Source organism: Gekko japonicus, unplaced genomic scaffold (genome assembly GCF_001447785.1).
Source record: "Gekko japonicus isolate JY-2015 unplaced genomic scaffold, Gekko_japonicus_V1.1 scaffold258, whole genome shotgun sequence".
NCBI lineage: Eukaryota > Metazoa > Chordata > Lepidosauria > Squamata > Gekkonidae > Gekko > Gekko japonicus.
This window is the reverse complement of record NW_015164190.1, coordinates 1,391,896-1,407,684: the sequence shown is the minus strand read 5'-3', so window position 1 is coordinate 1,407,684 and position 15,789 is coordinate 1,391,896. Positions and strand designations below refer to the sequence as shown.

At 43.7% G+C, this 15,789-nt stretch overlaps 1 protein-coding gene across 1 annotated transcript in view; it reads left to right on the top strand.

The window, feature by feature from the left end:
• Nucleotides 1–2,164: 2,164 nt before the first annotated feature.
• The window catches only part of LOC107107905 (translation initiation factor eIF-2B subunit gamma-like), a gene marked incomplete at its 5' end in the record, with an annotated part of 71,646 nt that continues 58,021 nt past the window's right edge, over nucleotides 2,165–15,789 (top strand). The window contains 4 exons of the mRNA XM_015408269.1: nucleotides 2,165–2,295; nucleotides 2,822–3,012; nucleotides 5,020–5,097; nucleotides 6,988–7,136. Coding sequence (XP_015263755.1) covers nucleotides 2,165–2,295; nucleotides 2,822–3,012; nucleotides 5,020–5,097; nucleotides 6,988–7,136 — 549 coding nt within the window. The remainder of the gene's footprint in view (nucleotides 2,296–2,821; nucleotides 3,013–5,019; nucleotides 5,098–6,987; nucleotides 7,137–15,789) is intronic.

Below are 15,789 nucleotides of genomic sequence, written 5' to 3'. Positions count from 1 at the left end.
TTTATTAACAGTATGGGAAGTAAAAATTTTTCCCTTTTCCTGGAAATAGTAAAGATCACAAGTGGTCTGATTCAATGTGTGTTTCTTGCAGTAAACTGTGGATTCAGACCTGGGAGTAACTGAAATATTTTCCTTCTTTGAAAACACCTTGCTAGAGTGCTACTGCTGCTGCAGTTTCTTATATAGTCACCTGAGCCTTCTTAACAAGGGTTCATGTGGAAACAGACCCCAGCATGTTCAGGTCTGAGAGTAAGGGGCTCTCAGTTGCCTTTCTACTGCAGAGGTTTCAGAAAAGGCTACAGTTACATCCAAGGAGAGTCTCATACAGTTTTTCTGATAGTACCTCTGTAGCTAAAGATATAACTTCTTGGTGCCTCCTTGAGAAGTGTCTATGTGAAAATTCACTCCCCGCCCCCAACTTAAGAACATAAGAAGAGCGCTGCTGGATCAGACCAATGGTTCATCTAGTCCAGCATCCTGTCTCACACAGTGGCCAACCAGTTCCTCTGGACAGCGAACAACAGGGCATAGAGGCTGAGGCCTTCCCCTGGTATTGCCTCTTAGCTCTGGAATTCAGAGGTTTAGTGCCTCTGAATGTGGAGGTTCCCCTCAGTTACCATGGCTAGTAACCACTGATAGACTTATCCTCCATAAATCTATCTAATCCCCTTTTAAAGCTGTTTATTCCTGTGGCCATCAGTATGTCCTCTGGCAGTGAATTCAGTTCTTTGAATGGTCATCTGTACTGTCATGCAATCTTTCCTCCTCAACTGGTTTCTCTGAAGGATCTGAATGGCAAAGTATGTGCACGGAGGACAGGGATTGGATCCAGTGCAGCATTTCTGCAGCTGGAAGGATTTCAGCCTGCAAAGTAGTGCAACATTCTCTCCTTCCCCAATCTGCTGTTCCTGGAGGACAGGGAACCTCCTGCAGAGGGAGGGAAGTCAAAAGATCATGCTTTGTGGATGGAAGTCCAACCTGCAGTGGATCCAAGCTCATATTTCCCCTGAGGACATAAGAACATAAGAACGTAAGAGACGCCAATGTTGGATCAGGCCAAAGGCCCATCCAGTCCAACACTCTGTATCACACAGTGGCCAGAAATACCAGTGCCATCAGGAGGTCCACCAGTGGGGCCAGGACATTAGGAGCCCTCCCACTGTTGACCCCCCCCCAAGCACCAAGAAGATAGAGCATCACTTGCCCCAGAGCCCCTATCTATACCTTGTGGCTAATAGCCACTGATGGACCTCTGCTCTATATGCTTATCTAATTCCCTTTTGAAGTCATCCATGCTTGTAGCCGCCACCACTTCCTGTGGCAGTGAATTCCATGTGTTAATCACTCTTTGGGTGAAGAAGTACTTCCTTTTATCCGCTCTAACCCGACTGCTCAGCAATTTCATTGAGTGCCCACGAGTTCTTGTATTGTGAGAAAGGGAGAAAAGTACCTCTTTCTCTACCTGTTCTATCCCATGCATAATCTTATAAACCTCAATCATGTCACCCCTCAGTCGTCGTTTCTCCAAGCTAAAGAGTCCTAAGCGCTTTAACCTTTCCTCATAGGGAAAGTGTTCCAACCCTTTTATCATTTGAGTTGCCCTTTTCTGCACTTTTCCCAAACCTATAATATCCTTTTTAAGGTGTGGTGACCAGAACTGCACACAGTATTCAAAATGAGGTTGTACCATTGATTTATATAGGGACATTATGATATTGGCTGATCTGTTTTCAATACCCTTCCTAATAATCCCCAGCATAGCATTGGCCTTTTTAATTGCAGTCACACACTGTCTCAACATTTTCAGTGAGTTATCTACTACAACTCCAAGATCTCTCTCTTGATCAGTCTCTGCCAGTTCAGACCCCATCAACGTGTATTTATATTTAGGATTTTTGGCTCCAATGTGCATCACCTTGCACTTGGCCACATTGAACCCCATTTGCCATGTTGACGCCCACTTGCCCGTCCTTGACAGATCCCTTCGGAGTGCCTCACAATCCAAAGAGAAGAGGTGCTGGAGCTTCCACACCCTGACTAAATTTCTGTAGACTTCTAGAAAGTTCTAGAACCTTTGTGTCACTTTACAAATGGCCACTTGAACACCAGTCTGTCTTATCTGTCTTCCTGAAATATGCCTATCTCTCTGTTCATTTTTTCCTAGATCATTCACATCAATCAGGAGTGAGCTGATTCCATATTTAGTGAGGAAGCAATTCTCCTCACCAGCACCTTTGCAACAAGGGCAGAGCAACAAAGAGCAGGATGAAAAGAAAAAGGATCAGAAGTTATTAGGTTAGTGTAAGATACAGAATTTTAGAAAGCCTATGTGAGAAAGCAATCTGAAGCATATGGAGAAGATATAAACTGAAATTGTTTGGACAAGTCACATCAGCAGAGCAGCTTTTTCTCACCCACACCCCTTCTGCAGCCCAAAATACCCCCCTGAAATGCTGCTGGGACAGGGAATTCCCAGAAACAGCATGAAGCAGGAGTTGGGGGTCTGCAGGGGGAGAAGGAATTGGCAAAAATTGCCCAACTTTTGTTAAAGGGAAATTATGACATGATCTAAACCTGTACTTCTCATGTAGTACTTGCCTACTATTTTTTAATGTATGCAAGGCTTTGTGTCAATAATGTAACACAGAGGCATCTGAAGGCTGAGTCTTTACACTGAGGCCATAAAGCTCAGCAATTCTTTTCTCCAGCTTCAGTGCAGTCTGTACAACGCAAGGAAGTACGCATGCAAAGATGTGCTATCCTTTTAAAATACTCTACAGTGATGCTCCATCTAATCTCACTTTTATGTGTATTTTTATAGATATCTATAGCTTCATGAAGGATGATAACCTGTTTGACTTAGATACAGACAACTTTTGGTGGAATAATCACAGAGGAGATATGAATGAAGTGTTCCATGGAGAGAAAGTTCGTTGCTATGTTCATATCATGAAAGAGGGGCTGTGCTACCGAGTAAACACTCTTGGACAGTACATCGAAGCTAACAGACAGGTGAGGCAAAAAAAAAATGGCATTCAACACAGGGCAAGAACACTTACATACTTGTTTGTCTTTTTGGACAATTGTGAGATTTTGCATGGCTTGACAAAAGTGGAGGTACCTACATACACATGTACATACAAAGATACCACTGTTTTATGATCACAGATGAACAAATCCAAAGAATTGCTTTATTAGTTCTTCCTGTGGACAACCACATAATCAGTCTGAAATCTTAAGATCTGGAGACCAGTAATTACTTCCAGTCCAGCAGGCTCTGATCATAGTGAGGAGTTAGGCAAGAAGAGGTTGGATTAGGGTTTCAGGGGACTCATGTGCCTGCATCATTCAAAGAATAAATTATTTTGAGGGGTGCCATGTTTAGAGATGTTGGACAGAAAGTGTTTTTGCCAAGTGGGAAGAAATGGTCTTTTGAAGCCCTTGTTAGGGCATAACTAAATAACAGACAGAAGAACTTATTTTTGGCAGGGATAGGAGAAAGATGCTCAGATGCTAGTAATATTAATTTTAAACATAAGGATTAAAGGGAAGCAGTGTGTGCTGCAATAAGTGACTCTGTGTATTTGACAACCTGTACAAAAAAGCCACAAAGGTGAGCTAGATGAAAATGGTGGGTTTTCTGTCTTCTCCTTTTAAAAAATTGCCTTAATAGTTAAAGCATTTCGAGTCAGTATGGAAAATTTATTTGCACCTAGGTGGGTAATCCCAACTAATCTGTAAATTCTCAGAAAGGTCTTGGTGGTCAGAGAAGATATTCCTTGAATGTTGAACTTTCTGGGATGGTAACATTACTAAGGAAACTATGCTGAGGGAAAACACCACAGCAAATGTCAGAGAGTGCTTATTTGTGATATACTGATACATTATTTTTACTTCCACCTGGTAAAAGATATGCATTTGTTTGCTTTCTGTGTTTTCTCCTTTTACATCTTCTGCTGTTTCTGATGTGAGAAGTTTTGCTCAGAATCTGTCTATCCTGGTTTCTCATGAGCAGAGTTCTGCCACTGGATGCCGTTATGGAAAGCATATTGCCCACAATATGTAAGCAGTTGCTTACATTTTACTGTTGGGGAACTTAGGGTGAGATATAGTGCTTTGTTATTCTGAGTTTAGGACTGAAAGTCAAATTACATGTGATGGGCAATTCTATGATTCTTCTGTCCAATTTTTTTTTAAGTGAAAAACTACTAGAAGAGGCTGAAATCAAGAGGGGAGAACTGGTAGGGAGGAGGACTATTTTAGTGCTTTCCTTCCATTTTTCTATTTAAAATCACTGCACCCCACACTGATTTTCGGTCTGCTTGAGAAAGATGTGGGGATTCCATACACTTTCAGTCACAAATAAGCCAGAAGGGAAAGTTAAGAGGTAAGCAACTAGTCAGCTGCTTCTGATTTCTGGCACTCAAAATTGCAGTATTAAACAAATGTTGCGAAGAACGGTCCTGGAACTTCCCACCAAGTATAGTTTGGCTGTGAGCTAAGATTTGAATCCAAGTTTTTTAATAATTAAAAAAAAAAGAAAAAAAAAAGATTTGAATCCAAGTTGATCACAGCCCTTTAGTCATATAGTCTCTTACTTGTAATGTATATTGTTTAGTGTGTGCAGTTGAACAGTATGCAGGTTATGTACAGAAGGGCTTCTGATTGCTGCCCTGCAGAATCTCCTGGAATCTGCCTGATAGCAACTTATTAAAGTGTAGAACAGTTTGAGTACAGTGGCACCTTTAAGACCAACAAAGTTTAATTCTGGGTATAAGCTTTCGTGTGCACGCACACTTCTTCAGATACAGGGTAGTCAGCATGGACTAATTGGTGCACAGAGATTACTTTATATATTAACCAGTACAATTCAACTCTCTGACTTCTTTGGTCACCTGTTGATGATAATTAATTTTCAGTGTTAGGTCCAATAAGTTGAGGATCACTGTCATTTAGTATAATACAAGAGGAGGTATAATTATCAATGGTTTACTAGTGATGTGGGATTTCATTTTCCAGGTTCCTAAAATGCTGCCTTTACTTTGTCCAGAAGAACATCTAGTTCACAGCACTGCACAAATAATGGACAAATACCTGGTAAGTATTAACTTCTGCACATACAGGGTGGCAAGACAAATTTGCACTGGGTGCCCTGCACTTTGTTTTTATTGCTACCCTCTCATTAAGAGTTTGCATAATAAAATGAAAGTTTGTTGTAGATTTTCCGGGCTGTATGGCCATAGTTTGGGCATTGTAGTACGCGACGTTTTGCCAGCAGCTGTGACTGGCATCCTCAGAGGTATAACACAGAAAGATGGAATACTCTCTGTGTCAAAGTGAGAAGAAAAATGGTAGGCACTAGGCAGGTACTTTATATCTACTCAGGAAGGTGGGGTAGGGCTGAGTCATTATCTTGTAGGAGTTTCCCAGGTTGTGACATGCTAATGGAGGAGCTTTCCTGAGGAGGTTCTTTTGCATATGGATTGGCTGTTGAAATGCTAATCTTATCTGTAGTACTGTTGTAAGATGTAGAACATTTTGTGTTTTTCAGGACAGGAAACCATGCCCTATTTATTTTTAAACTCTCTTCTTTTCTGTTGACATTGTGTTTATGTTTATGAATTTCAATGGCTTCCCTGTGTAAACTGACATGGTAATTGGATGTGTTGTCCAGCATTTCAGTATCTTGGAATAAGATACTGTGTCCTGTTTAGAACATTTTGGGGCAGTTCCCGAGGGCACTCAAGGAAGCAATGGTCCGCCGTCTTCTGAAAAAAACATCTCTGGATCCGGCCGAATTGGCTAACTATCGGCCTACTTGGGCAAATTAATCGAGAGGGCGGTGGCGATACAGTTACAGGGCTTTATGGATGACACTTCCATATTAGATCCCTTCCAGTCCGGCTTCCGCCCAGGACATGGGATGGAGACGGCGCTGGTTGCTTTGACGGATGACCTCCGGAGGCATCTGGATCGGGGCAGTGCGGCGGTATTGCTGTTGTTAGATCTGTCGGCCGTGTTTGACACGGTCGACCATCAGCTGCTGACCCACCGCCTCGCTGACATGAAAGCTGTTGGTTTATCTCTCGGACAAGACAGATTCTCTCCCAACATGTTTCTGATGCATTGGGCTGATGGGTTTGAAATGCATTTCCATTTTCGTAGATTATGAGATAAACATTTTCATCCAACTGCCATAGTCCAATGGAAGAGATTACCATTTACAGTAGGATCGACTGGAGTTACAGTAGGATGGAGTTCTCTCTCTCCTCCTGCTCTCTTTTATGGTTGTTGCCAAACATTTTGTCCATTTGAATAGCATGGCCTCTGTGTGGCAGCTGTAATCCAAAGACTCCCCAGCTCTCTTCATTGCCTCAGAACTTACTTTGCATCCTGCCTCAGAACTTTGGGACAAACAATCCTGAAAGGGAAGAAGCAGTCATTGCTTTTGATGCTTTATAGTTGTAATGGAAAACAAGCCAAATAGCACATCTGGCATTTTCCTAGAGGTCAAAGCTCTGTCTTTGTTCACACACCTAGTTCAGCTCTCAAAGGTCTCTCCTCAACTCTGCCCTTTCAATGTTCATCTGCATTTACCTGGATCAGACTCATCTGCTCTATACTCATTTGTCTGCTATACAAAAGTAAACAGGAAAAGGCAGCTGGGGAGAGAACCAGTTTGGTGTAGTGGTTAAGTGCGCGGACTCTAATCTGGGAGAACCAGGTTTGATTCCCCACTCCTCCACTTGCAGCTGCTGGATGACCTTGGGCAAGCCATAGTTCTGTCAGAGCTGTTCTTGAAAGAGCAGTTTCTGTCAGAGCTCTCTCAGCCCCACCTACCTCACAAGGTGTCTGTTGTGGGGAGGGGGAGGGAAAGGAGTTTGTAAGCGGCTCTGAGACTCTGAGTGAAGGGTGGGGTATAAATCCAATCTCCTCCTCCTCCTTCCTCTTCTGCCAATCTGACTATGTTTTTCTGTTCCACTCTAGGTTGGACCTGATAGCATCGTGGGTGCATCTACACAGTGCGGAGAAAAGACTGCAATTAAACATTCTGTCATTGGCTCTGGATGCATGATCAAAGACAAAGTTAAAATCACTAACTGCATCATCATGAACTCTGTCAGAATTGAGGAGGGGTAGGTCTTCTCTCAAAATCTATGTGGTTTTCATATATACATCTGAGGTTTCTTATATCACAGAATGCTGATGGAAGACTATGGCAGGCATACTTGACCTAGGGTGAAACCTATTTCTCCAGTGGTCTCAGGTGGGGCAGTTCCTACATCTGGGAATAAGCTCCTTACCCGCGGGGTCTATATCCTTTGGGCCAGGAGCTTCCCCAGTCACTCCTGCATTTGGTGGAGTGTCGGTGGCTGCAGCTACAAGAGCGCTACGGCCCTCCCCGCAGCCTCCAGAAGCCTGCCAGGTTGGCTGGGTCATTCAAGCTGCAGCCTTTGCTGTTTGCCCAGTCCTCCAGCCACTCTCCTGAATTCCGGTAAGGTGAAGAGGCCCTTGCTCTAAAAACCCCAGGGTGGGTTTTTTATTTGTTTAAAAAGGTGGGAAATGGCAGCACGGGGCAGGCCTTTTCAAGTCTGCACCTCAGGAAGGGTTGGCTTCTGACCTAGAGCTTCCCTCCTTGCCCTCCCATACTTTTGCTCAGGATTTCCAACATGGTTCAGACCTGACTGGAACCCCTAATCTGGACCTTTCAGGGGATAATGCCCAGGCCAACCTCCTAGCCTGGATTAAGGGGGAAATGCATAGGGAGATCAGAGAAGCCCTTCCCAAAGCTATTCCTGACTTGAGGAATTTCTCCAGGTCTTCGAGTAGATCTGGATGCCACTCTCCCTCTCTCTGAGTGTCTGGTAGCAGGGGGGTGGGTGGGTAGAATTTCTCCCTCGCCCCCTGACCTAAAAGAAGGAAAATAACCTACTCTGCCAGGCACCCCAATAGAGAATCAAGTCCTCAGCTAGGCCTTGACTCCGAAGAACTGGACTGATCTCATACCTCCTCCCTCAAAGAGGAGGGAGAGTTTTCGGAGGAGGAAGATCCTTTAATTACTACCTTACAGACCTGGGTTTTCTGACAGGAGGTATTCTTTAAGCTCCTTTCTAAGGTGCTGTGTATCCTGGAAATTGCTATTATCAACAAGGACATGGTAGCACCTGACCCAAACAGGCCAGCTGGTACAGCCAGAGCCTTCCCCCCCCCGGTGGGGTCTCTCTCCCTGGGGATTCCCTTTCCATCCATCTTCAATAAGGTAGTCAAAGCTGAGTGGGAGACACCCTCAGGACCTAAAACCAACTATAGTTGACAATCCAGTGGCCAGCCTGTGTTGAATTCAATTATTCCTTCAGAGGTTAACAGTCTTACAAGGGATCCTTGTGACAGAAGGATCAAACAGAACTTTAAAGCCTCCAAGTGCCCTGAGGGCGTCTACAGCAAGGGGCCCTGACCTGGATGTCTCAGACAGGCCCGATTTCATCGATCAGAAGTTAAGCAGGGTCAGTTCTGAAAGCTCACTGTTTTCAAGGGCAGTCTATTCCTGGGCCTCAGATCTCTCAGCAGCAGGTAGTGACACCTCAAAGGAACTTAAGGATGATCTAAAGAAGATTGCCCTTGCAGCAGGCTTCTCTGCAGACACGTCATTAGACACAATCCAGCTGTTGGCTAGAACTATAGCCTTGAGCATCATGGCTAGGCATTTCATCTGGCTCCGCAGCTGGGAAGTGAACCTGTCCACTCAGGCTCAAGTGGCTAGTGTCCCCTTCAAATGCATTCATCTCTTTGGGGAAGGAATGGATAGATACCTGGGTAGAGGATAAGGACAAGAAGTGGCCTTTGCCTTCATGCAAGAAAGATCATAAGCCCAAGAAATACTTCTCTTCCTTTCATGAACCCAAGCGCACCTCTGGATTCCAACCGTCAAGACCTGCAAAAGGGAGATGGCAGCCCAAACAACCAGGCAGCACTAGTTCCTCCTTTCACAGACTGACAGGCCGGAATACAGAGTCCCAAAAACATCTCTTCAGCATGACTACTACAGGGGCTTAGACCAACCAAAAATAGGAGGACATCTTCAGCTTTTCACAGCTTAATGGGAGTTAACAGTTGGCGGCAGGTGGTTCTGGATATAGTTTTAAATGGGAGTACCACACCTCCCAGCTGATTACTGAAAGTCCCAAGAAATTATTGTCCAAAGAAACATCTACTTCTCAAGGCCATTCAGCATCTCCTCAATATTGGTGCGATAGAACTGGTACCAGAGACCCAAAAGGCCATGAGGGTTTAATCAGTTTTTTCATAGTCCCAAAAAAGAACAGGGATGTGAGAGCCATTTTAATTCTGAAATGGCTAAACCAGAGAATCAGAAAGAAGTAGTTCCTGATGGAAGCCCTGAAATCCATAGTCTCATCTATTCAGAAGGGGAGCTTTCTGGCATTGATAGAGCTGTCAGAGGCCTACTTACACATCCCTATTTGGGAATCGCATCAGAGGTTCCTGCAATTATCCTACAACGGGCTTCATTTCCAGTACCAGGCACTTCCTTGGGGTCTCAAGAAAGCCCTAACGGTGTTCATGAAGGTCCTAGTCTCGCTGGTGGCATATCAGAGAACCCAGGGTGTCTCCATCTTCCTGTGTCTAGATGACATTCTAATCAGGTCTCCCTCTTATCAACAAAGGATGGTGGATATACAACAAACCATCTCTTGCTTTCAAGTCCATGGGTTCATCATTAACAGGGTCCTTCCCCTGGGAGTCACGATCAACATAGCACTAGACAATGTTTTCCTGTCCCAGGAAAGACAGGAGAAGTTTCTGGCTTTGATTCAGGAAATCACCCAGAGGCCCCAGGCGGAGGTAATGACCCTAGCAAGGCTCCAGGGCATGCTGGTGTCTTGTCAGGATGCTGTTCTGTGGATGAGGTTTCATGCACGCCTGCTCTAAAGGTTCCTCCTACCCTTCCAGGGTATAATAGCCAACAGATGTTTCCGGTTAGTCAGGCTCCCCGGATCTCTGATCCAGGAGCTTCAATAGTGGATAAAGACTCCCAGGCTTCTGGAAGGGACTCCACTCTGCAAACCAAAGAGACAAACAATGACCTCCAATGCCAGTTGGGGGGCCCACTCCCAAGGGAGGATGGCACAAGGAACCTGGTCTCAGGAAGAGTCTGCTTGCAGCATCATTTTTCTGGCTTACAGGGCAATAAGACTGGGCTTACTATTCTTCCAGGGTCTCCTAGTTGGGCAGGATGTCCTTTTCCACATGGACAATATGACTGCAGTCATACATCTATTTATTTATTTTTATTTATTTATTTCATTTTTACCCCGCCCTTCCCACCAGGCAGGCTCAGGGCGGCTTCCAAAAACTGACAAGCAGTATACATTCACAATAAAATATAAATACAAGGCATCAGTTAAAACACAACCAATCAGTATAAAACATTCGTTAGATGGCGATAAAACTAAAGTGCAGTTTAAGGACACATTCAGCGGTGCCCCCTCATTAGATCGTATTGGATCGGAGTTCACACAAGGCACTGCCGGTAAAGCATCTCTCCTATCAACCCTCATGAGGGCACCAAAACCTAACTGCTGTACGCGGAGGCAGAACTAAGTATGCAATGTCCAGAAATTCACCTGCGGTCTCTCAAGGCTATACATGTGGCAGGAAAGGACAATGCCCTAGCGGACTGTCTCAGTCGGCAATCTCTCTGCCAATCAGAATGAATGCTGATCAGGGAAACCTTCCAGTAGATCTGCCTCAAATTAGAAAAAGTGGAGGTGGACCTCTTCGCCACAGAACACAACCACCAGGTTCCTCACTTTGTCTCAAGGGCAAGGTGCCCCGAAGCCATTGGGGTAGACTCCCTAAGCTGCAACATAAGAACATAAGAACATAAGAGACGCCAATGTTGGATCAGGCCAAAGGCCCATCCAGTCCAACACTCTGTGTCACACAGTGGCCAGAAATACCAGTGCCATCAGGAGGTCCAGCAGTGGGGCCAGGACATTAGAAGCCCTCCCACTGTTGACCCCCCCCCAAGCACCAAGAAGACAGAGCATCACTTGCCCCAGAGCCCCTAGCTATACCTTGTGGATAATAGCCACTGATGGACCTCTGCTCCATATGCTTATCTAATTCCCTTTTGAAGCCGTCCATGCTTGTAGCACCCACCACTTCCTGTGGCAGTGAATTCCATGTGTTAATCACTCTTTGGGTGAAGAAGTACTTCCTTTTATCCGTTCTAACCCGTCCGCTCTGCAGTTTCATGGAGTGCCCACGAGTTCTTGTATTGTGAGAAAGGGAGAAAAGTACCTCTTTCTTTACGTGCTCTTTCCCATGCATAATCTTATAAACCTCGATCATGTCACCCCTCAGTCATCTTTTCTCCAAGCTAAAGAGCCCTAACAACTGGCCAGATCAACTGCTGTACGCCTTTCCTCCCATGCAATTGATCCAAAGAGTCATAGACCTTAAAGCAGAGGTGGTAATAATAGCTCCGTTCCAGGACCTGCAAAGGCTGTCTTCAGAGGAGCCTTGGTGCCTCCCAAGCAGGAAGGACCTTCTTCTCCAGGGGTCCCTCACTCATCCCCAGCCCGAGATGCTAAGCCTCAAACCTAAAGGTTGAGCGGTGACAATTTAAGGAAATAGGGTATCCCGATAAGTTCATTGATACTCTTATAACCTCTAGAAAAGATTCTACTGATAGAATATACAATAACACCTGGCAGGTTTTTCAAACATGGTACTCTAATCAAAGGTTAGAGCCCTTTTCTGCCAAGGTGGACAATCTCCTCCCTTTTTACAAGAAGGTTTAGATTAAGGTCTTAGCATTAGCACCCTGAAAACACAGGTGGCGGTCATTTCTGCAATCAGGGGAACTAAGAAGGGGCGGAGGTTTTCTTTCATTGCCCTCATGTTAGGAGGTTTCTCAGGGGTACATCTCCGATTAATCCCTCTCAGGCTCACTGCTTCCTTTTCTGGAGCCTGAATACAGTGCTCAGAGCCCTCTCCATCAACCCTCTCAGAGAGCTCACCTTTAAGACCATCTTGCTAGTGTGTATCACCTCAACTAGAAGGGTATCTGAACTCAGAGCTCTCTCAGTGGAAAAAAAGCTCTGTTATCTTTCATAATGACAGGGTAGTGCTCCATCCAGATCCAGCATTTGTACCAAAGGTCACTTCTCCCTTTCATAGGTCAGAAGATCTGATACTCCCTTCGTTCTGCCCTAATCCTAAGCATCCCTAGGAAAAGGAGTGGCACTGTTTAGATATTAAGAGGGCCTTGAGCTTCTACCTCAACAGGACTAAGTACTTGTGTAAAACTGACTCTATGTTTGTCTCCTTTGGGGAAGCTCCACTAGGACACAAGAGTTTTGACCCATTGGTAGATGGGTTAGAACAGTGGTGTCGAACTCATTCGTTATGAGGGCCGGATCTGACATAAATGAGACCTTGTCAGGCTGGGCCATGTGTGTCATAAAATGTAACTGCAGGTAGCAGAGATATAAACTTTATAAAGCACACAGACAAACACAATTTTTTAAAAATTGAACTTAAAACATGCTTAAAACATTATTACTCTTGCAATATTTGGTTTATTTAACAGTCTCTGATAACTGACACCTCTTGCTCTGAATTATTGCACCAAAATATGGAGACAATTTCTGTGCTGTAGCAATCTTGAGTATGCTGTTCAGGTGTTGTTCAGGTGTATATCTGTAAGTTGCAAACCTACTTTTGATTTATTGACAATCATTACAGAAATCTCATAATGCTTTGACCCAAAGGAAAACATGAAATGACTGGGCATTGCAAGCTTTTGTACACAAGTTGCTTCGTGTGCTGGTCAAGAACACCATGACACAGACTGAAGGCTAAGTATGTTATTGAAGGCTTTCATGGCCGGAGTTCATTAGTTGTTGTAGATTTTCCAGGCTGTATGGCTGTGGTCTTGGTATTGTGATACCTGACGTTCCGCCAGCAGCTGTGACTGGCATCTTCATAGGTATAACACAGAAAGATGGAGTACTTTCTGTGTCAAAGTGAGAAGAAAAATGATAGGCAGGTAAGTTATATCTACTCAGAAACATGGGGTAAAGCTGAGTCATTATGTTGTAGGACTTCCCCAGGCAGTGACATGCTAATGGAGGAGCTTTCCTGAGGAGGTTCTTTTGCATATCGATTGGCCGTTGAAATTCTAATCTTATCTGTAGTGCTATTGTAAGAAAACTCCAATCACCACCCTCGGCAAAAAAGAGGCACAATCAAAACATTAGTAGACCGTGCAAGATGGATATGTGAACCACACTTTCTCAACGATGAACTAAATAATCTAAACTACTCACTGCAAGCAAATGGCTACTCCAAGAATGAGATCAGAAGATCAATTAAACCAAAAGTAAAACAGACAACTGAGGAAAAACCCACAGGAAAAGTGTTTTTGCCATATATCAAACGAATCACTGATCAGATGGGAAAACTTATGAAAAAACACAACCTACAAACAGTATTCAGACCCACCAGAAAAATACAACAGATGCTACGTTCGGCAAAAGACAGAAGAGACCCCCTCACTTCTGCAGGAGTATACTGCATACTCTGCAGTTGTGGACAGGTTTACATCAGGACCACACAGCGTAGCATCCAGACAAAAATAAAAGAACATGAAAGACACTGCAGACTTGGCCAACCTGAAAAATCCGCAGTAGCTGAACATAGCCTAACTCAAACAGGACACAGTATCTAATACCAAGATACTGAAATGCTGGACAACACATCCAATTACCATGTCAGATTACACAGGGAAGCCATTGAAATAAACACAATGTCAACAGGAAAGAAGAGAGTTTAAAAACAACTAGGGCATGGTTTCCTGTCCTGAAAAACACAAAATGCTCTACATCTTACAATTGTGTGGACCTGTGCAATAAAGGGGCAATGAATATTCATTTATTACACTAAAGGGTTGGCATTAAAATCTCGATCATAACATACACAATCATCCAAAATCTTAGGAACCATATCTCCCAATGAATATCTTTCTCTTCCCCTTTCCTTTCCTTTTCTCCATGTAACTTTATCAAAATAGTGAATGTACTTCTGAGTGTTCAATTGACGTACCTTACAGTAGGTGTCCCCAATTTTTTTGAGCCTGCAGTCACCTTTGGAATTCTGACACAGGCACAACCACAAAATGGCTGGTGCAGGAGGCAGAGCCAAGCACAAAATGGCTGCTGCATGCAGCAAATCCAATCATGAAATGTCAGAGAGTGAGGTTGTTCATAACTATGGTAATAACTCTTTAACCCACCTTGGGGACCCTATTTGGGTAGAAAGGTGGCATAGAAATGTTTTAAATACATAAATAAACATTACAGGCATAAGCTCTGGTTATGCCTTTTAGTTTCCAATGCCAATCGAATCTCCACTGGCCAATTAGAAGCCCTGCTGAAGCACCACCAGGCACTACTTACTAAAATCACTTGGTGGGCACCAGGAATGGTGTCAACAGGCACTATGTTGAGGACCCCTACGTTACAGACTTCTTGTCTGGTTTGTTGAGGTAATGTATGTGAAATGCTTTGAACATCTGGAATTCTGTACAAATGCTAAGTAGCAGTATTTATTATTTGCTTCTGTGAGGCATATATAGAAGTTCTCAAAGAACTGCAGTCTACCTTAGTGTATTTGGCAGGGGCTTTCCCCAGTGAATTCTGTTATTCTGCACTTTAAATTATACAAAAATAGTGGCATTACTTAAGAACTGTAAACAACTGCCTAGTAGTTGCTGCAGCATGAGGGTCCCACGGTGCTTTTACTGGGCAGCTTCCTGTTATTAGATAAAGACCCCTATAAGCTTTTATTGATCCCTGCCTCTTCGAGAGTTGAAGCTGGCTGACATTCCATGTAGTGAGGCCATTAAAAATGTGAAGTTCTTTAGTTATATGTTTTGGTGGATCAGAGGCAGCAAAAAATGTCAGATCTTTCTGAGAGTTTTACAAACTAAATTACAGGTGAGTGTGGAACCTAGCTGCCCATCTTAAATTGCATCTTGTAAATCCACAGTAATTTCAAGCACCTCATAAATCACAATCCCTTAGTACAAAGATTCCAGACTTCTCTGGTTCACTTGTAAATTGATCCTGTAGAATATTGCTGTTACAGTGAAAATACATTTGATAAAAACACACTTTGAATCGGCTAAGAGTTTTATTTAGGAGGGTAAAAGTTGTTTCGATAAAAAGGAAAGGATTATGAGACAAGGTTGTATAAACAAAGGAAATATTCAGAATAGCAGCTCTCAGCTTTTGTTTGGCCACTTAATTCAGTATCTTGCCTCTGACAGAAGGCAGCTCTGACTGCTTCAGCTTAAATATTTATTTACTTACTTACTTACTTACTTACATTATTTATAGTTCGCCTTTCTCACAGGGATTCAAAATAGATTACACAGTGAGTCAACACAGTCAACAAACTGGGACATTCAGTAAACAATGCATTAGGATTATGTATGTCTGTAAAGTGCCATCAAGTCACAGCTAATTTATGGTGACCCAGCAAGGGGATTTCAAGGTAAGTGAGAAGCACAGGTGGTTTGCCATTGCCTTCTTCTGCAGAGTCTTCCTTGGTGGTCTCCCTTCCAAGTACTGACCCTGCTTAGCTTCCAAGATGTGACAACATGAGGCTATACTATGCTGCCCTCCCTCCCTCATTAGCATTGTAGAAGTCTGGAATCACCAGAAAGAACTGAAGCATAGCATAAATATTAACATGACACTT